General features: G+C 39.8%; 4 protein-coding genes across 4 annotated transcripts in view; 2 read left to right on the forward strand and 2 right to left on the reverse strand.

Moving 5' to 3' along the window:
- Positions 1 to 20466, forward strand: part of LOC100737856 (olfactory receptor 51G1) — a 204716-nt gene that overhangs the window by 166955 nt on the left and 17295 nt on the right. The window lies entirely within an intron of this gene.
- LOC100525652 (olfactory receptor 51L1-like) lies at positions 2181 to 3137 on the reverse strand. Its single transcript, XM_084978315.1, has one exon. It carries the CDS (start codon positions 3126 to 3128, stop codon positions 2181 to 2183), a length of 948 nt encoding a protein of 315 aa, XP_084834441.1. The 5' UTR covers positions 3129 to 3137.
- On the reverse strand, positions 8033 to 10200 carry LOC102163879 (matrix metalloproteinase-26). The gene is given in 4 exon segments (XM_084978283.1): positions 8033 to 8154; positions 8867 to 9013; positions 9016 to 9051; positions 10095 to 10200. Coding segments are annotated over 4 exon segments (411 nt in total).
- On the forward strand, positions 13246 to 14187 carry LOC100737816 (olfactory receptor 51A4). Its single transcript, XM_084978314.1, has one exon. It carries the CDS (start codon positions 13246 to 13248, stop codon positions 14185 to 14187), a length of 942 nt encoding a protein of 313 aa, XP_084834440.1.

Raw genomic sequence — 20466 nt, forward strand, 5'->3', positions numbered from 1 at the left:
TTGACATTCAGACATATCAAATGAGTTTGGTTTTGGGGCATTCAGCTCTCTCAGTATCTTATTAGTCGTGAAATATTAATAAGATTATTTTTTTCTGAAAAGGTAAAATAATCTAGGGAAAATAAAAATAAGCAAAACAATAATCTGTCTAATGATATTTTTGAACTTTTTTTTAACCTCCATCTAATTCAGTAAGACATACTTTAAATGATGTGTTGCTTTGTTGATTCTTTCTTCTTGAGGGTTCATTCCTGCTTCCTTATCCCCAGTTTTCCCGGATAGTATCATTCTCCCAAATTTCATTATTTTCATAAATTCTTACACTATATCCCCATATCACATGCCTATTTCCTCTAAATAAAATGTTACAGGCATTGTCAGCTGAGCTGATGGGGGAGTGAATAGGGAAAAGCCCTATTTCAAAGTAAGTTTTCTTCACTGGAGAAAACTGTCTAAATGTATTTCAAAGGAGGGGTTGATGTATTTTTTTGTGTTTTAATATTATCTATAAAGTGACTTGTTACTAATTCTTGTTAAAAGTGAATTAGGATGATGAGAATGAGGACGATGTGGGGGTGTGTGCTGGGAAGTCTGAGAAGCTTTCATTGGCTTAAGGTCGTCTGTTCACAGAAACACAAGTTCATCCTCAGTCTGACTCAAAGAGATCATGTGGAGACTGTGTGAAACAGAGTGACGTGACTTAAGATGTGCAAGTTAATGAAAACTGGTCTTTCGATGGAAAAGCACTCGAACTTCATATCCTAACACTGGGCATTTCTGAACTCATCTCATTGGCTGTTGGAGTTCATTTCGGTTTCTGGGTCAGTTTGTTTATTGAACATAATACAGGCAGGAAGAAATGGAAATCACGACTCCTCTCTTCACGGCCCTTTGTTTGGAGCAGATCAAGCTGCTCTGAAACAAACTGGTGCTAATACCGAAGTGGGGCATTGAAAAAAAAAGATTCAAAACAAAAACAGAACAGAGAATAACTCTTGGGTGAGACAAATTCAAAAATTCTAGCATACGGTGGAGAAGAATGAGAGAAGAGAATATCGCAGAACCACTATTTAAGACACAGTAGCCAGAAAGTTACATCTGAAATCAAGATCCACAGATTATTAGGAATGTATGTCTTCCTCGAAAACTTCACTTATAAATGTTGTGGAAAGAAGAACCCCAGGCCCTGACAGCATCTTTTGTGAATCATTTAAAACATATAACGATGAATAACAGAAACCCTACACATATATGTCTGCAGAATATAAAAAGAGGGATCATCTCTTTATGATTTTTATGAGACAAGCATAACTTACATTTTATAACCAGATCAGAAAATAAATTCGAAAGACCAAAATACCCCATGAAATTGACTACAAAATCTAAAACAAAATAGTAGCAAATCTAATCCAGTGATTGCTCGCAGACACACACGTGTGCACACACACACACACACACACACACACACACACTCACAGATGCTCACGGAGTATGATCTTGTTGAATTTTTATAATACTACGTAATGAGTATTAATTTTAGTGAAATAATTTTCCTTCACCAGTCTAGAATATCAAGTGATTGACTTTCTTTTTGTGCACTTAATTTAAGCATCAAAGTTGTTTTACATGCAAAGAAGTTACACAATGTAATTTACTATATGTAATATAATGAATACAGTCAAAAAATGGAGGAAATCATTTGAAATCTAGATGGATAAAGAAAAAATATTTGACTAAAGATAATACTGGTAATGCTTAATAAAACTTAACTGAAAAACATAAGAGAACTTCCTTGATCTGGTTTTAAAACAACAATAAATCTGATGTTAAAATCCTGAGCTATGGTGCTGAACAGGGAGTCTACACATTATTGCTGTTACCATCATTGATAACAATTTGATAATATTAACAAGTTGTACAGTTTTCAAAAACAATATTTTTAACATCCATTGTCTATTGTTATGTCTCATAATTATCTTGGGGGTAGAAAAAGCCACACTTAAAATTTGGCTCTGAAAAACCTGAATCTCACAAGGATTGATGATGAACTGAGATCATGTATCTAGGAAGTGAAAGAATTAGGAATTTCGCCAGATGACCAAGCTTCAGATCATTTATTTCTCACCTACTCAAATCGCTGGCCCCAAATTTTCAGTGGGAACCTGGTGGGTAGAGATGACTTAAAGCCTCCTCCTCGGTCCAAACTTGCTGAGAATCCCTAGGCGAATCTGCTTGGTCCTGACGCTGTAGACAATAGGGTTAAGCACTGGGGGGAGAAGCAGGTAGATGTCAGCCATGAGGTTGTGGACCGTGGGAGACAAATGCTTGCCAAAGCGATGGACGATTGATACCCCGATAACCGGCACAAAAAAGGTGAGCACCACGCAGACGTGGGATACACAGGTGTTGAGTGCCTTTAGCTGCTCCTCACGAGATGCAATGTCCAGCACAGCCTTCAGAATCAGGACGTAAGAAAGAAGGATAAAGACTGAATCCACACCCAGGGTGGCAATCACCACGCAGAGTCGGTAAACACTGTTGATCCTGGCATCTGAACAGGATAGTTTCAGAACATCCTGGTGCAAACAGAAGGCATGGGAGAGGGCACTGACATGGCAGTAGTGATAGCGTCTTAGCAGCAGAGGGGTGGGCAGGACAACTCCCATGCTTCTTAGCAGGCAGGCCAAACCAATCTTGCCTATCACACCGTTGGTGAGGATAGTGGTGTAGTGCAGTGGACGGCAGATGGCCACAAAACGGTCAAAGGCCATGGCCAGCAGCACTGAGGACTCCAGGAACGTGAATGTGTGGATGAAGAAGAGCTGGACGAAGCAAGCACGTGCCTGGATCTCCCGAACATCCAGCCACAACACAGCGAGCATGGTGGGCAGTGTGGACAGGGACAAACCAAGGTCAGTTAGCGCCAAGATGGAAAGAAAGTAATACATGGGCTGATGGAGTGAGGACTCCATCCAGATGACAGAGAGGATGGTAACATTACCAGTCAGTGCTAACAAGTACGCAAGACAGAATGGGGTTGAGAGCCAGGGATGAGCATGCTCCAGTCCGGGGAGCCCCCGCAGCATAAATATGGGCTCCATAGTAGCACTGGTATTGCAGATCACCATGGTGACGCGTGGCAAACGGGGAGGAATATTTCCTGTTCTCCTTTTTGGCCCCTCACAGGCATCCCTTGTGAGCATAAGCCATGGAGTCAGGACAGAGGAAGGAAGCAGTTACCTCTTAATGGTTCTTACCTGAGGAGCATGTCCCAGTAGTGAAGAGAGCCAAATTCTAGAACAAAAGTGCGTGCTACACAAGTCTGGTCATGTCTGACAAGAACTTTGGTGAATTTGCTTTGAGGACGCTAAAAAAAAATTTAAGCAGCAGAAGGGTGGAGAAAGAAATCTTTATAATATATTATAAAAAGAGAAAAAAAAACTCAGAGTAAATGTCTATCGATTTGCATAGGCTTCCTGCCAGTGATGCCTTTGAGTTAATCATTTGCGGTTTCTAGGCTACCTTTTAATTCCTGACAACTGAATGGGTCCTAAGGATTCAGCATAATTTCCCTTCATATTTATTTAATAACATATAATATTTAAATTTTTTAAATATTTGATATGTTAATAGTAAAAACAAGTGCCCATTATATGAAAAGAAGACACGAAAAAGAAAACACACACACACACACACACGAAGAATACACACACACACACGAAAAAGAATACACACACACACACGCACGCACACACATATACGCACAGATATATATACTATAATGAGGTCACAATGTAACTGATAAAGCTCTTCCTGTATGTCTTCCTGCAAAATAATATTGAAATAATTAAAATATTTAGTTCAGAAATGTTGTATGTTGTGTCTTAAATTAGTCGTATGTGTAATATATCTACTCTGTTTTTATGTGTTTTGCTTGTTTTTTTGTCAAAATGAACTTTATATATGATCATTTTTTAAAAATATTCAATCAAATATTCAATGTTTCTCTAATTTTATGACCCCCTTGCATCTACCTCCATGAACCCATAGAAAACCCATAAATGCAGCCCTAAGCATTCCCCATCAGCAGCTCTCCGAAATAACCAAGCTCTTTCTCCCTTTGGGAAGTGTAATTTCAATGCCTGGTTTTACTTTCCCTGAGCAGCCTTCCTTGTGCTTGCCTCTGGAATGCTGTCCTTGCCAGACCCTGGGTTGATGGCCACGACCACAGCAGCTAAGCCCTTTGGGATTGCCTGCCCCTCCAGTTCGTGCTGTCCTTATTTTAGTCCTAACTCCACTGACTGTCTTAGAGAGGCTTCTTCACTTGCCTGTCCTGTAGCGTCTGGGCATCGTTGACTTTAGATATCTTCACTGCAATGTCTTCGCATCTCCATCATCCTTCTTTGTAGACTCTTAGTCTCTGACTTACAAAATGGAAGTTATGAAGCTGAACAGTCTTTAACTGAAGAGGTTTTGGCTTAGCCTCTGTACCCGAGGAACAGAAGGCTACCAAGCCATCCTCTCTCTCTCCATGTAATAAGAAAAAAGTATCGCTTTCTCCATTTTCCCCAGTCCAAGCATCCTGTCCTCTAGAGATAAGACATCTCTCTGGTACGCTTCTCCAGCCCAAGCAGTCTGGACTGAGGTTTCACTGGGAACCGTGTCTTAGATGAAGCAGTCAGCTACTCCCCATGTTTTGCATCCACCAGGCAGAATACTTACTCAACACTGTAATTTTGCTTTACCTCCAAGCAATATTTTTCTCTAGTCTTCTTTCTTTACTCTTTTCCTCACTATGAAATTTTGTTCTAACTCCCATCCACATCTCAGTTTATCAAAAGGCTCTAGACATTAACATTGAAGTCTATAGACCATATGCAAGTGTGCGTGTGTGCGTGTGTGTGTATGTGTGTGTGTACACATGCCCACAAGGATTATATTATGGCCATGTTAGAAGAGAAGTTTATTTTTCCCCATGCCAAGAAACTATTCAATGCATTCTCTTTTTATTCTACTTACCTAAATATAGATCATTTTTCTTTCATTCTCAGAGACGTTTCAGGAAATAAAGTGTATCGCCGTTCTTTAAAAATCTCTTTCTCCCTGTTCTGAGTCTTCCAAGTGCAGTGTTTAGGAAACTTCAGTAGTAGGCCTGCCTCTGGATTTAAAGTGAGGACAGGCAGTAGTATCTCCCTTTGCTCTCTCTCTTTCTTATCCTTCTCTCTCACGGATCCGCATGTCATATCCTTCGCTTTTTCTCAGCCCTTTCATCATTGCCTGTTCTCTGTTCATTTTCACCTGACTCTCTATGTCATTAATAACAGCTCTTTGGGGTCCTTTACTTTAGTACAGTTTAATCACAGTGGGATGAAAAATAAATAGTAGGAGAGACTGGACATATGACAAAACCGTTTCACAGGGCAGAGGGTGAAAAGACGCATGGAATTCAGGTACCTATCCCAAGTCATGAAGGAGAACCACTCAGGATGAGACCATTTTTATTACAGCTTCTCCAGCATCTCAGCTGCCGTCCTCAAGTACAACCTTTCACTGGCCAGCCTGTCTTAACATTGTTGGCAAAGGTTGGATAGAACATAAAATATGTAATAAATGATATAAAAATCGTTTCTCGCTAAAGAGAATGACACTTGTGTTTCTGTCCTTCATAAATCGCACATTGTCTTTCTAACGATTTTGCTTCTTTAGCCCTTTTATTTTAACACTTCCTATACCAAGTCTACCCATTCTTTGTCATTGAAAATCAATATCTGAAATGTACCCACAAGCCGGTTGCATCAATATGAATGCCGAATCATGCAACCCGCAGCCCATTCCCCAACTACCCAGTTTCATTTTGTCTTTTTCTATCTAGACTTTCCTCCGTTGCAGATACAGGTGTGTTCTGTCTGCTTCTGTTTCTATTTCTGCTTTCCCCCTCTCTCTTTTTTTTTCAGTCCTGCTGTTACTGCTGTCTTCCTTCTCATTCCTCTTTGTATTTCTGTGCTTTTAGTTTTTGCTCTCTTTGCTTTATCACTCACCTAAGAAGAATTCTCATCTTGGACAGAAGGTCAAATTTGACACAGATGCTACAATTTTGATTTTCCACATACCTCAGGTCTTGAACACCTCTGATCCCATGAACAGTGAGGCTTAAGTACTTCCAGCTTCTTTATAAGTGCTTTTTGTTTCTCCCAGGGATAAAAACTTAGGAATTGGCCTCAGAGCTCCTCTGGATCCCTAGAGATAAAATTAATATAAACAGCAGTTAACCACAGCTGTGTCAGAAGCATATAATCCTAAAATTACAGAATTGTGTCTCTATTTCCATCCACTATTCTAGTCCTTTCTTTCAAATGTGATAATGTTCTCTTCTCAAAAGAAAATAGGAGAGCAAATTCATGATCACACTCTAATATTCCAGAAGCATATTGAAATTGCAGCTTCGTTAGAGGCATCCACATAGAACTCTGGCGATTAAGCACAGTGATAGGCCCTTCTGTTTTAAGGTGTTTCTCACTTCTCATCGAACAGGATTTTTCATTAGCTCTGTGTTCAATAAGCATCAGTAGGATTCAGCCCTCCATCCTAAGCTCTGCAAAGGCAAACACCATTATCCGGTTTATCACTGTTGCTGAAACTCAGCCTCTCTCCACCAGTGCTAAATAGAAACATGGAAACAAAGTTTTGGGCAAGGGAGAAAAAAAATAGCTTTGTTGCTTTGCCAGGCAAAGGCGGCCACAGGAGGCTAATGCCCTAAGACTGTGCCCTCCCTTGGGCGAGATGAGGAAGTGGTTTTATAGTTCGGGAGCAGAAAATAGGGCCACAGATAAGGATCAGGGTAGATGCAAGCTTGCATTCTTCTTCAGAGTTGGTGTTTAGTGGCCTCAGGACTGATTCTGGCGGTCCTCCTCTCTGAGTTTCATTTGCTGGGGGTTTTAGTTCTGCAGAAGGACTCCAAGATACTATTATGTGTGTTCCTTGAACAGAACCAGAACCGTTCCCCAAGGCTGCACTGTGGCTTCTGGGCTGTTTCTCCCTGTCCCTGCGTCCCCTCCCTGCCCTGACTAGCAACTCTTTGAACCTGCCCTTGGGAACTCAGGGAAAGTCATGGAGGCTGAAGCTTATTCCCTAAAAACAAGAAATAGGGGACACAGGCTTAGACCCAGCAGCCCCAACAGGGCCCTGCTCGGTTCCATCACAACTTCCACAATGGCTTCCGATCCATCCTTTTTCTTAGCTTATATCTTGGTTATCTCCCTGCTCTGTTGATCTCAGCTTGGCTCTCCTAACTGGGCTGCTAGAATCTGAATGGAAAACAAAAACCCTTCCCACCAAGGCAGAGAGACTAGGTCAGGCCAGGGCCCAGAGCACAGGCTCCATAGGACTTAACTTGATAATATTCTGTTTCCTAAAAATAATCAATCTAAATTAATCCTCATGCTAAAGAGACACATTTTAGGGTGGCCAGTTTTGTTCCCCTTGAAATTATGTGGCACACGCTGGGCCACAGAGAGAGGTCAAGGGTCAGAGAGGGAGAGTATTCTAGCTCCCTCAGGCCCAGGATTCTGCTTTTAATGGGGTCGAGGGTGGGAGCCCAGCTTTTGAAGGCCTCACTCTATGGATTCACTTAAAACATAAGAGCAGGACCTTCAAACTTGGGAAGAGAAAAAACACAGGGGCCCAAATTTACCCAAATGGTGGGAAGGAAGGAGAAGGGAGCTGGGCGCTACAGGCTTTTAGAAACAGGTTGAATCAACTTGGAATAGCATTTCAACAGGTTTGGGGGCCGCAAAACTCCCCTTAGTCAGGAGAATACGCCCTGGGTATTCACTCCCAGGTGCATCCTGCCCCCTCCCGGCCGCCTCAGTGTACTACACACGGCTTTCCTGTGTTGACATTGATCTTCATGAGGTTTTTGCTTGATTTTTTTTTTTCACTCAGAAGATGGACTCGGTGGGCTGTATTTTTGTTCAAGGATTGAGACCACTTGCCTTTTTCATGAGGGGCCATACCCCCCCTCCCATGTCGTGTTCTAAGCCAGTTCCCATAAGGAAACGTTGCCATGTGTATCTTGACTCTTCACTTGCTGGAAGATCAAGGGGGTCACGTCACTCCAAGTGGGAACTGTGTCGTGTACAAGGCTTTTCATTGTGACTCACGTCATATCATCTGGGAATCCTGAATGAGATCTTTAAGTGGGGTAGCTCGGCGGTATGGGAATTGTCCTAGTTTTAAAAAGGCATGACTCTGCTTTGGGGAAAGTCGCTTCATATTCTGGGACCTTACAGAAATAGAATGCATCCAATCAAAAGCCTAAGGAATTACACCTGCAACGTACAGATTTTTAAGAATTTTCTTAAGTTCTCCACATTGTTGATACTCAACTAATGACTGAGAACCACAGCCATATAAGGTAATTGTGAGAAAAAAAATCATTGTGAACTCAGAATGTATGGTATTTCGTAGTTTAGTTGCTTTGTTTAGCTGTCTCCAAGATGCTTAGGATTCCCAGCAGCATAAGTAACACAGATATGGAGCGAAAATATATCAAAATTGTATCTTACTGCCTCCAACACATGCACACACAGGAGATTTCACCAAAGGAAAAATAGCAGGTTCATGCAGAAGAATAGAAGTTAAGCTCCACTTTCTGCAGAGATAGATAATCTGGGGAAGCAAAAACTGGTAGAAGGGCCTTATCTGAGGGAGATTTGGGACTTTGGAGAGCTGCCAGGGGAAGCAGAAGACTCCAGAGGTGCCTCCAGGAGGGACATTGTAGGAGGTCCTTTGAGGTCATCACCCCTCTTGTCCCTCCAGGCCTTCACATCAAGCAGCTATATGTCTGTGTGTTTATTCCCTTTAGAACTGGCTACAGAGCTGACGTCTTTATCCATGTCAGTTACTTCCCATCCTGGCTGGAGTAGCACAGCCAGGATCTGATCCTCCCTTAGGGCTGTCTTGTTCAGATGGAACTGCTCGAGACATTGTATCTCTTACCCCTGGGTGAGGAGCAGGATTCTTTCTTGGTCAGGAAAAAGTGATGGCCATAGTCTCCGATGAGAGATTAGGAAAGGATCAGTGCTTAGCAACCCGGGGACCCCTTCGTCTGAGGGCCTGGGAAGGGCCTCTGGCTGGCTGGCTTTCTTAAACCTCTTGTTCTCAATTGAATGACGGCAGCTGTGCCTGATTCTCCTGTCCCTGGGTAGACACCAGTCAACGCTGATGATACAGTAACAATGACCCAGATAACCTGTTAAAAATGCTCTAAAGACAAAGCCTTCACGTTTTAGGATAGAGAGGCCCAAAGATAAAGTTTTTCTGGGAAAAGAAAATTTCCTCTTTGGCCTTTCTTGAGTTCCTATGACGGGATTAACCGTAAAATTGACACCAGACAGATTAACAGGCGAAAAAGAAACAAAAAATTAATTCATGCCCATGGAAGTCTTATAGAAATGAAACATAAAGAAGCAGGCAGCTTTTAACTTTTTAAATAAATTTGTGAAGAATTGATAGAACAAAGAAACTTAGATTTGGGGTGTCCAGCTAGTGAAGACTCTAAACAGAGTTTGGGCTTGGGGTCGTAGATTTTAAAAGTAGCAAGGTTAATTTATATGGGGCCAGATTTCCTGTCTTTGATAATAGGGGCATCCCTCTACCTCCAGATGCAAAGCATGTACCTTTTATCTGAGATATTTATTTCCTGCTTTCAGGGAGACAGAACAGAAGGCCAGGGCGACCTCTTGCATTGGCGGTTTCTTAAGTAACTTAATTCCAATAATCATTATGCCACCGAGACGCATTTTGGGACGGTCTGCTCTGGGCCCAGAAAGGTCAGGAAGGTATTAGATGGGACTTGCCCAGGGAAAACGGTCTCTGGTTTCTCAGTGATGGAGACCCTCAGTCAAGACCAAATCTATGACTCCCAGGACATGGAATGTATCTGGTTCTGCACACTCAGTTCATTTGCATTTACACCTTCAGTTCTGTTAAAATACTTTTAGAAAGCTCATTTATCACCTGTTCCCTGTCTCACTGACTTTCTGCTAATTAAGTGTACCGAATTTCAACTTCCCGGGGTGCAGATAAAACCTTACCTTCAGGCTTTCTGTATCTGTAATCAAACCCTTGTTGGGCTGAAGGTACACTAAGGGCAATGGCTATGTCCAATACAGCTTGGCCTATACCAGTTCTTATACCCATAACCTGATTAAAAAAACCCACATGATTTATTTTTGCATTTTGTATAGAATTGTTCTTTTGTGTCTTTTGTTTCTTGTGACTTTGTCTGGATACTCAGAGACACATGATTACCAAATTTTTCTGGGTTATGTTTTAGCAGGAACCGTTACCAGGTCCCTGAACTACATGACTGAAAACAGTTATAAAGAGTTTTGGGGTGTTTTAGATGCTCAAAAGGTTGGGAACCAATGCATAGTTTCTTGAGGAATTTGAAAGTGCATGGCAGACAGAGTCAGAAGTTTCTCAGTCAATGAGAATGTACCAGACCATCTGAATCATTGCCCTGATCCCTCACTACCTCGTAGGCTGCATAGCAAAGACAGCTAAATGGGAAAGATGCTAAAGATAATAAAGGTAAAAGTGATGTGTTTTATGATGCCAGTTTTAAAGATATAGTTCATTCAGTCATTCAACATTTACCATGCTAACACCTGCCATTCAGTGTGTCAGTGACTGGACACATCAAAATAAAAAGAACAAATGCCACAAGTATTAGTGTACAAATGCCCTAAGTATCAGTATACTTAGGGTATTTGTTCTTTTTACTTTGATCTGTCCAAATAGATCAAATGGGACCAGTCTGGAAAGTTGGACAATAAGCCAATAAACCCATAATACTACCGTGGCAATTACCACACAGACACACACACACACACACACACAAACAGCAAGGAATCAAGATACATTCTACCATAGCTTTCATGAGAAGGACGTAAAGAAGCCTCAGATATAAAGAGTGAAAGCCTATAGTCAAGGGGACTTAGCTTTGAAAAGATGAAACAATAGGGCATTTTTAACCTAAAATACTCATGATAAAGTTTGAAAGGCGTTATTGCAGAAGGTTGTGGTGGAACTTTGTTATGCTTCCTCCCTTTGGTCACCTCAATACTAACTCCCATCCAAAGACTGCGTATTAATAGAGGCGAGGATGTCTAGGCAGAGAGAATATCTAACTGTATATGTGGTTGTGTAGTTATACATAGTTTCAAGAGCATTTTCCTTATGGTCCTTAAACTACCATGTTTCTCTGTTGCAAAAGTACAACATATATAAGGTTACATGTTCCATATTAGTCTCCAGAATAAACTAATAAGCAGCTTAGAATGCTGAAAATAATGTGGAAATCCGGCCATGCATTCACTCAATAACTCCTCAAATACTGATTGGCCATTCTGATTGCTCACCACACATTTTGTCATCAGGAATCTTACAGGTCTCAGCTCCTAATCTATCTCTACTGTACAATCCCTAAATGATCTAATGCAGTTAACTGAACTCCTTGAGAAACGTTTTCTTCATCAGTAAAGTGAAAATCTTCACCATCATGCATAAGGTTCAAGGATTCAAAATCCTTATCCAGTAATGAATGAAACTCAGTAAATGGAATGGTGTAAGTTCTCAATAAATGTTGGCTATTGCTAAGTACAAAATATGAGAGAAAACAGGTTAAAGGTCTCAGATTTGGGGCTGAGAAATTAAAGATTTATTATGCCCTAAGGAAAACAGAAGGAAAGGGAGATGGAGTCTAATTTAAACACGTTGTAAGGAATGCTTAGCTCATCGAATCCAGGAAGGATGGATCCAGGGTTCAAGAGTAAAGTCAAGGCCAAAAACATATGTCTTACAGCGCTTGTCCTACACCACTACCCTGAACGCAAAGATTCGACTCATAGCATCTCTTGTGACTCTGTCCAGGGCACAGGAGCAATAACGGAACCAAATACTCAATAGAACTGTCAGTGACATTGCACAAGATTTGCCGTATCTCTATCACACCTGATTATTAAAGATCTCTCTCCAACCAAAATAGACCCTAATTCAAGGTCTAGATATTTATTTCATTTCTTTGGTATTACTCATCTCTGTGGATTTCCTGTTTCCGGACATGTTTGTTTTAGTCTCAGAACAGATTCGGCGTGGCTGCAATCCTCAGAGAGATCACTGCCCCTTGAGCAGGTGCCTGGGAGAGAAGAGAGACCCAAGCACTCATATTTGAGGAGGAGGCCTTGACGACAAATTAAATGGCTTTGGGGTTTTATGCTAGACACTTTCAGCTACTCTCAAACGTGCTCTCCAAAATATCCACTCCCTGGTAAGGACTCAGATGTCTTCATCTATTTTGCTGTCACTTTGCTTTTTGGAAATCAATCACCTAGAACTTCATACAAAGCAGGAGCTCCTCCAAAAATCCTACATCTAGGAAAATTATTCCTTTCTCAGACTGTGTAAATGATCTGTTTATGTGTTAATTATGTAAATGATTCCTTGTAAGGAATCAGTCTTCCACAGAATTCGAATTCTCCTAAATCTTGATACTCACCGCTTCGAAGTTATTGTTCTCCTGTCATCATAACGCAGTAGGTCACACATTCTAGGCCAGGAGAAAGTAAGACATAATCTGTCAGTAACCTCTGCAGTGATTGCCCTTACAAATCTCTAAATTATTTGAAAATCACGGGGATTTTTGAAAGGATATTTAAATAACCAGTGATCTTCCGATAGCAAAGAATAGAACTAAGGGTCGTTTGGTTTTGAGAAGACTGTACTTTTACAAAAAGTGGGGAAAAATTAAGTTGTGAGGCTCCTTTAGATTCACAAAGTATCATTCTAGAAATCATATATTCTATCCAATATTTCATCTAGAATGTGAAAGCAAGAAGTTGTAGAGGATTCTAGATCAATTAACTAGGGTTTACTAGTATTTTACAGGGAAAAAGAAACCAGATGTTCATCTGAATGCAAAATATATATTCTAGTTTCTCTATAGGGGAAATAGAGCCAAAAGTAATTTCCTTATTCTATGATACAGGTAGGTTCTATTCTAAAGTGGAAGCCACGTCTCACTATATGAGAGTCGCATGAATGCTTTGTTCTATAAAAAGATACCTGAAAAAAAAAAAAGCCAGAAACTTCAGAACTGCTTTTTTCCTATGAAATTGCCAGATATATCATATTTTATCTGCTCAAGACTCTCTATGCTCCATTGCAGAGCTATCTAAATGCATCATGTCTATTACCAACACGTCGCACATTGAAATCACCACTTTCTTCTTGGTTGGGATGCCAGGGCTGGAACATGCACACATCTGGATCTCTATTCCCATCTGCAGCACGTATCTGGTGGCTCTTCTGGGGAACTGCACCGTCCTTTATGTCATCAGGACAGAACCCTCCTTGCATGAGCCTATGTACTATTTCCTTTGCATGTTGGCTCTGTCAGACATGGGCTTGTCCTTTGCCGCTCTTCCCACCATGGTGAGGGTCTTCTTGTTCAATGCTCCTGAAATCTCTGCCAACGCCTGCTTTGCCCAGGAGTTCTTCATCCATGGAGTCACAGTCCTGGAATCCTCAGTGCTCCTCATCATGTCATTTGACCGCTTCCTGGCCATCCACACCCCTCTGAGGTACAGCTCCATCCTGACAACCGTCAGAGTTGCCCAAATAGGAATGGTGTGCCTTTCCAAGAGCTTCCTCCTGGTTTTCCCCTTCCCCCTCACTTTGAGGAGCTTGAACTACTGTAAGAAAAGCCAATTATCCCATTCCTACTGTCTCCACCAGGATGTCATGAAGCTGGCCTGCTCTGACAACCGAATTGATGTCTTCTATGGGTTTTTTGCGGCACTCTGTGTTATGGTAGATTTTATGCTGATTGTTGTGTCTTACATCCTAATCCTCAAGACTGTGCTGGGAATTGCATCCCGAAAGGAGCAGCTCAAAGCCCTCAATACGTGTGTTTCACACATCTGTGCAGTGACCATCTTCTATCTGCCCATCATCAACCTTGCCATTGTCCATCGCTTTGTCCAGCATGTCTCTCCCCTCTTCAATGTTCTTATGGCAGATGTTCTTTTACTTGTGCCTCCGCTGATGAATCCCATTGTGTACTGTGTGAAAACCAGGCAGATCAGAGTAAGAGTTGTAGCCAAATTGTGTCAGAAGCAAATATAGCAGTCATATAGAGCGGAAAACATATGGTGGGGATGTCTTAGGTAAGAGATTAAATGTGAGTTTGAGAAAACCTAGCATTTGGCACACATAATCATCAATGTATTTTTCTTGTTATTATCATCAGACGTATTTCATTAAAATTGTTTACTGATCATGAGCATAAAATAGGATTTAGAATACGTTTGGGGGGATCTCCATCCTAGTTACAAAAGGAAAAATAGATGCCTTATGACATCATGTTTGATAAAAGCATCAAGTTCCAATCAAGACTAACAGATGATAATGTCTATCTTTATGGCAGAAGACTCCTGATCTTACATTCAATGTATCCATCCTAAGAGCTTTTGATTCTCGATCCAAATTATGCCCTAATTCTGACTTATCATTATCTCTCTTTTAATCATCCTAGTAGATCACCAGCATGTCTTTAATGAAAAACAGCCATAACCTTTTTTAGTTTCTAACTATCTACACTTGCTTCTTTCTAACTGAAAAGTAACTACAGGTTACTGCAGCATGTGGAATTTTCCAGGCTTAAAGAATAATAATAAGCTCTTCAATGGATAGTACCTCACAATTAATGGAAAAACTTCGCAGATATAAGCATTGATTTTGAACCTCTAATATAGACAAGATGTATTTCTAGGCATTTTTAGGTGTATTTTCTCTTTTGGTTCTCATAATCACCTACCTTATTTTCCTTTTTTAAATCAAAACAAATTGAAGTATGGTTGATTTGCTATGTCGTGTTAATTTCTGTTCTACAGCAAAGTGATTCAGAGATGCATGTATATTCCTTTTCATATTCTTTTCCATTATATTTCCCTGTGCTGTACAATAGGACTTTATTGCTTATCCATACTGCATTTAATAGTTTGCCTCTGCTAATCCCAATCTCCTAATCCTTCCCTCTCCTATGCCTTTTCTCCCTTGTCAACTGCAAGTCTGTTCTCTATATGTGTGAGTATGTTTCTGTTTTGTATATATGTTCATTTGTGTCATATTTTATATTCCACATATAAGTTATATCCTGTAGTATTTGGCTCTCTCTTTCTGACTTATTTTGCTTATTATGGTAATCTCTAGGTCTACCCATGTTTATTCAGATGACATTATTTTATTCTTTTTAGTGGCTGAGTAATATTCCCTTGTATATATACCTCATCTTCTTTATACACTCATCTGTCTATGGACATTTAGGTTGTTTCCATGTTTTGGCTATTGTGAATATTACTGCTATGAACATATGGTTGCATATATCTTTCTCAATTATACTTTCTCTGGATATATGCCCAGGAGTGGAATTGCTGGATCATATGGCACTCTATTTTTAATTTTTTGAGGAATTCTCCGTACTGTTCTTCATAGTGGCTGTACCAATTTACATTCCCAATAATAGTGTAAGAGGGTTCCCTTTTCTCCACACTCCCTCCAGCATTTATTATTTGTAGACTTTTTAATGGTGGCCATTCTGATGTGTGTGAGGTGGTAGGCACCTCATCGTAGTTTTGATTTGCATTTCTCTAATAATTAGTGATGATGAACATCTGTTCACGTGCCTGTCGGCCATCTCTATGTCTCCTTTGGAGAAATGTCTATATAGATCTTCTTCCCATTTTTCATTTGGGTTTATTTTTTGCCATTGAATTACATGAGCTGTTTGTATATTTTGGAAATTAAGCCCTTGCTGTTTGCATCATTTGCAATTATTTTCTCCCAATCCATAATTTGTCTTTTCACTTTGTGTAAGGTTTCCAAGGATGCCCACTCTCACCACATCTCTTCAACATAGTTTGGAAGTCCTAGACACAACAATCAGACAAGTAAAATAAATAAAAGTTATTCAAATTGGTAAAGAAGAGGTAACATCATCATTATATGCAGTTGACATGATATTATGTATAGAAAACCCTAAAGACTCTGCACAAAAAATACTACAACTGATAAAATGAATTCAGCAATATACTAGGATACAAGATTAACATGCAGAAATCAGTTGTATATCTTTACAGTAACAATAAAATATCAGAAAGGGAATGTAAACATATAATACCTTTTAAAATCTCAAAATAAATAAAATAAAATACTTAGGAATAAACCTCACTAAGGAAGTGAAAGATTTATATACTGAGAACTAAAAAATATTAATAAAGGACATTGAAGATGATTAAAAGAAATGGAAAGATATCCCATGCTTTTGGATTGGAAGAATTAATATTGTTAAAATGGCCATACTACCTAAAGCAATCTGCAGATTTAATATAATTCCTATCAAATTATCCATAAAATTTTTCATAGAACTAAAACAAATAATAAGATTTGTATGGAGCAACGAAAGACCCAGAATTGCCAAAGAAATCCCGAAAAAAAAAAAAAAAAAAAAGAAAGAAAGCAGGTAAACCTTCCCATTCTTTAGATAAAACTACAGAACTACAACAATCAAAACAGTATGGTACCGGCAGAGAAACAGACATACAAATCCTGGGAACAGGATATAAACCCCAGAAATACACACCTGTGGACAATTAACCTTTGACAAAGGAGGCAAGAGTATACCATGAGGAAAAGACAGTCTCGTCAGCAAGTGGTCTTGGAAAAGCTGGACAGCTGTGTATAATCAGTGAGGTTAGAACATACCTTCACACCATACACAATAATAAACTAAAATAGCTTGAAGACTTTAATGGCTTGTAGACAAGGTACCATAAAACTCCTAGAAGAGAACATAGGCAAAACATGATCTGACATAAACCATACAAATGTTTTCTTATGTCAGTTTTCCAAGGAAATAGAAATAACAACAAATGGGACCTAACAAAGCCTATAAGCTTTTGCACAGCGCAATAATCTTTATATTAAGCATTCTTTCTGTTTTTGTTGTTGTTGTTCTTGTTCATGAGATTGAGCCTCTGACAGTTTGACTTAGTAAATTCCACATAGATAGGAAGTCAAAAGCTGGGATTCAGATCTTCTGTTTTATACCCCAGGGTAGTACTGTGTTTGCTGAATTTTAGCTTAACATTCAGGATTGTATCTATTTCCATAATGCCTTTTCAGTATAAGAAATTCTATCTTTAGATCAAGGCACTCAGTGTTTCTGTGTCTGAGTTACATAACTATCTCCTTCTGCCTTTTCAATAAACTCACAAATGCAGCCATGGACACTGAAGGCTGTAGCACAACAAAGCACTAGTAGACTACTTGTTAGTGGAAAGAAAAAGAAGTTCATATCTTCCCAGTGTGAGGATAGGCAGCACAAAGTGAAGCCCTCAGCAGACTATGTTAATTAAAGAAAGCGTAATTAAATGGATTTTATTAGTATCTAATTCTTGTGGAATATTGTACAGAGATGTCATGTTCAAGTCTCAAAGAGAAGTTTTTTTCTGACTTCCTCAATAGAATAAAGTAAAAAGCAAGATGACACTACACTAATGTCAGGCGGGGTGGTGGGACTTCGTGATCATTATGATTATTTCCACGTGCTCCTGAAATGTGAACCATGTTCCTATAGGAATGAAAGCAAGTCCAACTCTAGACCTTCTAAAACAATGGTTCCCAAATAGGAACAATTTTTTTTTTAATTTTATTTTCTTTAATTATTTCCCCAATACATTTTTTTTTTCCTACTGTACAGCATGGTGACCCAGTTACACATACATGTACACATTTTATTTTCACACATTATCATGCTCCATCATAAGTGACTAGACAGAGTTTCCAGTGCTGCACAGCAGGATCTCATTGCTAATCCATTCCAAAGGCAATAGTTTCATCTATTAACCCCAAGCTCCCAGTCCATCCCACTCCCTCCCCCTCCCCCTTGGCAACCACAAGTCTATTCTCCAAGTCCATGATTTTCTTTTCTGTGGAAAGGTTCATTTGTGCCTTATATTAGATTCCAGATATAAGTGGATATCATATGGTATTTGTCTTTCCCTTTCTGACTTACTTCACTCAGTGGGAGAGTCTCTAGTTCCATCCATGTTGTTGCAAATGGCATTATTTTGTTCTTTTTTATGACTGAATAGTATTCCATTGTGTATATATACCATACTTTGCTAATTCAATCATCTGTCAATGGACATTTGGGTTGTTTCCATGTCTTAGCTGTTGTGAATAGTGCTGCAATGGACATGTGGGTGCATGCATCTTTTTCAAGGAAAGTCTTGACTGGATATATGCCCAAGAGTGGGATTGTGGGGTCATATGGTAGGTCTATGTAAAGTTTTCTAGGGTATCTCCATATTGTTCTCCATAGTGGTTGTGCCAGCTTACATTCCCACCAACAGTGCACGAGGGTTCCCTTTTCTCCACATCCCCTCCAGCATTTGTTATTCGTGGACTTATTAATGATGACCATTCTGACTGGTGTGAGGTGGTATCTCATGGTAGTTTTGATTTGCATTTCTCTAATAATCAGGGATGTTGAGCATTTTTTCATGTGCTTGTTGGCCATCTGTACATCTTCTTTGGAGAAATGTCTGTTCAGGTCTTTCGCTCATTTTTCCATTGGGTGGTTGGCGTTTTTGCTGTTGAGTTGTGTAAGTTGCTTGTATATTCTAGAGATTAAGCCCTTGTCTGTTGCATCATTTGACGCTATTTTCTCCTATTCTGTAAGTTGTCTTTTTGTTTTCTTTTTGGTTTCCTTTGCTGTGTGTGCAAAAGCTTGTCAGTTTGATTATGTCCCATTGGTTTATTTTTGCTTTTATTTCGGTTGCTTTGGGAGACTGACCTGAGAAAATATTCATGAGGTTGATGTCTGAGAATGTTTTGCCTATGTTCTCTTCTAGGAGTTTGATGGTGTCTTGTCTTATATTTAAGTCTTTCAGCCATTTTGAGTTTATTTTCATGCATGGAGTGAGGATGTGTTCCAGTTTCATTGACTTGCATACAGCTGTCCAGGTTTCCCAGCAATACTTGCTGAAAAGACTGTCTTTTTCCCATTTAATGTTCTTGCCTCCTTTGTCAAAGATTAATTGACCATAGGTGTCAGGGTTTATTTCTGGGTTCTCTGTTCTGTTCCATTGGTCTGTTTTGGTACCAGTACCACACCGTCTTGATGACTGTGGCTTTGTAATATTGCCTGAAGTCTGGAAGAGTTATGCCTCCTGCTTGGTTTTTGTTCCTCAGAATTGCTTTGGCACTGCTGGGTCTTTTGTGGTTCCATATAAATTTTCGGCTTGTTCGTTTCAGTTCTGTGAAAAATGTCATGGGTCATTTGATAGGGATTGCATTGAATCTGTAGATTGCTTTGGGTAGTATGCCCATTTTTACAATATTGATTTTTCCAATCCACGAACATGGAATATCTTTCCATTTCTTTACGTCTTCTTTAATTTCCTTGATTAATGTTTTATAGTTCTCAACATATAAGTCCTTTACCTCCTTGGTCAGGTGTATTCCTATGTATTTGATTTTTGGGGGTGCAATTTTAAAAGGTATTGTATTTTCGCATTCCTTTTCTAATATTTCATTGTTAGTGTACAGAAATGCGACTGATTTCTGAATGTTAATCTTATATCCTGCTACGTTGCTGAATTTGTTGATCAGTTCAAGCAGTTTTGGGGTTGAGTCCTTAGGGTTTTCTATACACAGTATCATGTCATCTGCACACAGTGACCGTTTTCCCTCTTCTCTTCCTATTTGGGTGCCTTTTATTTCCTTTGTTTGTCTGATTGCTGGGGCTAGGACTTCCATTACTATGTTGAATAACAGTGGTGAGAGTGGGCATCCTTGTTTTGTTCCAGATTTTAGTGGGAAGGCTGAGTGAATGGTTTTTAATACTCAGTATGCTTAGTACACTCAATGTCCCTGAGATCTTGGGAAAATTACTTCCATTCTCTGATTCTCAGATTGAACATCTAAAAATTTGAGGCTTCAGTGAAGGCTGGAAGCCTCTACTTCTTGCTTTTTAGAATATATGCCAATAAAATAAGAAAACTTATCTATATCAATGCCTGTATTAAAAGAAAAAAACAGTTACCATACTTTTTCACTTTCCTTGCTATTAAAATTCTATTAAAAGAAAGACTAGGGAGTTCTTGTCGTGTCTCAGTGGTTAACGCATCCCACTAGGAATCATGAGGTTGTGGGTTCGATCCCTGGCCTCGCTTAGTGGGTTAAGGATCCGGCATTGCTGTGAGCTGTGCTGTAGGTCGAAGACACGGCTCGGATCCCACGTTGCTGTGGCTCTGGCATAGGCTGGTGGCTACACTCCAATTGGACCCCTAGCCTGGGAACCTCCATATGCTTTGAGTGCAGCCCTAGAAAAGACAAAAA

Source organism: Sus scrofa, chromosome 9, assembly GCF_054392235.1.
Source record: "Sus scrofa isolate SSC_HxYL_T2T_F1_AM1 chromosome 9, Sscrofa_HxYL_maternal_Yorkshire_Landrace_v2.0, whole genome shotgun sequence".
NCBI lineage: Eukaryota > Metazoa > Chordata > Mammalia > Artiodactyla > Suidae > Sus > Sus scrofa.

What these genes read in the sequence shown, in the direction of transcription:
- LOC100525652 (XM_084978315.1), bottom strand. Translation starts at nt 3,128, where the DNA reads ATGGTGATCTGCAATACCAGTGCTACTATGGAGCCCATATTTATGCTG.
- LOC100737816 (XM_084978314.1), top strand. Translation starts at nt 13,246, where the DNA reads ATGTCTATTACCAACACGTCGCACATTGAAATCACCACTTTCTTCTTG.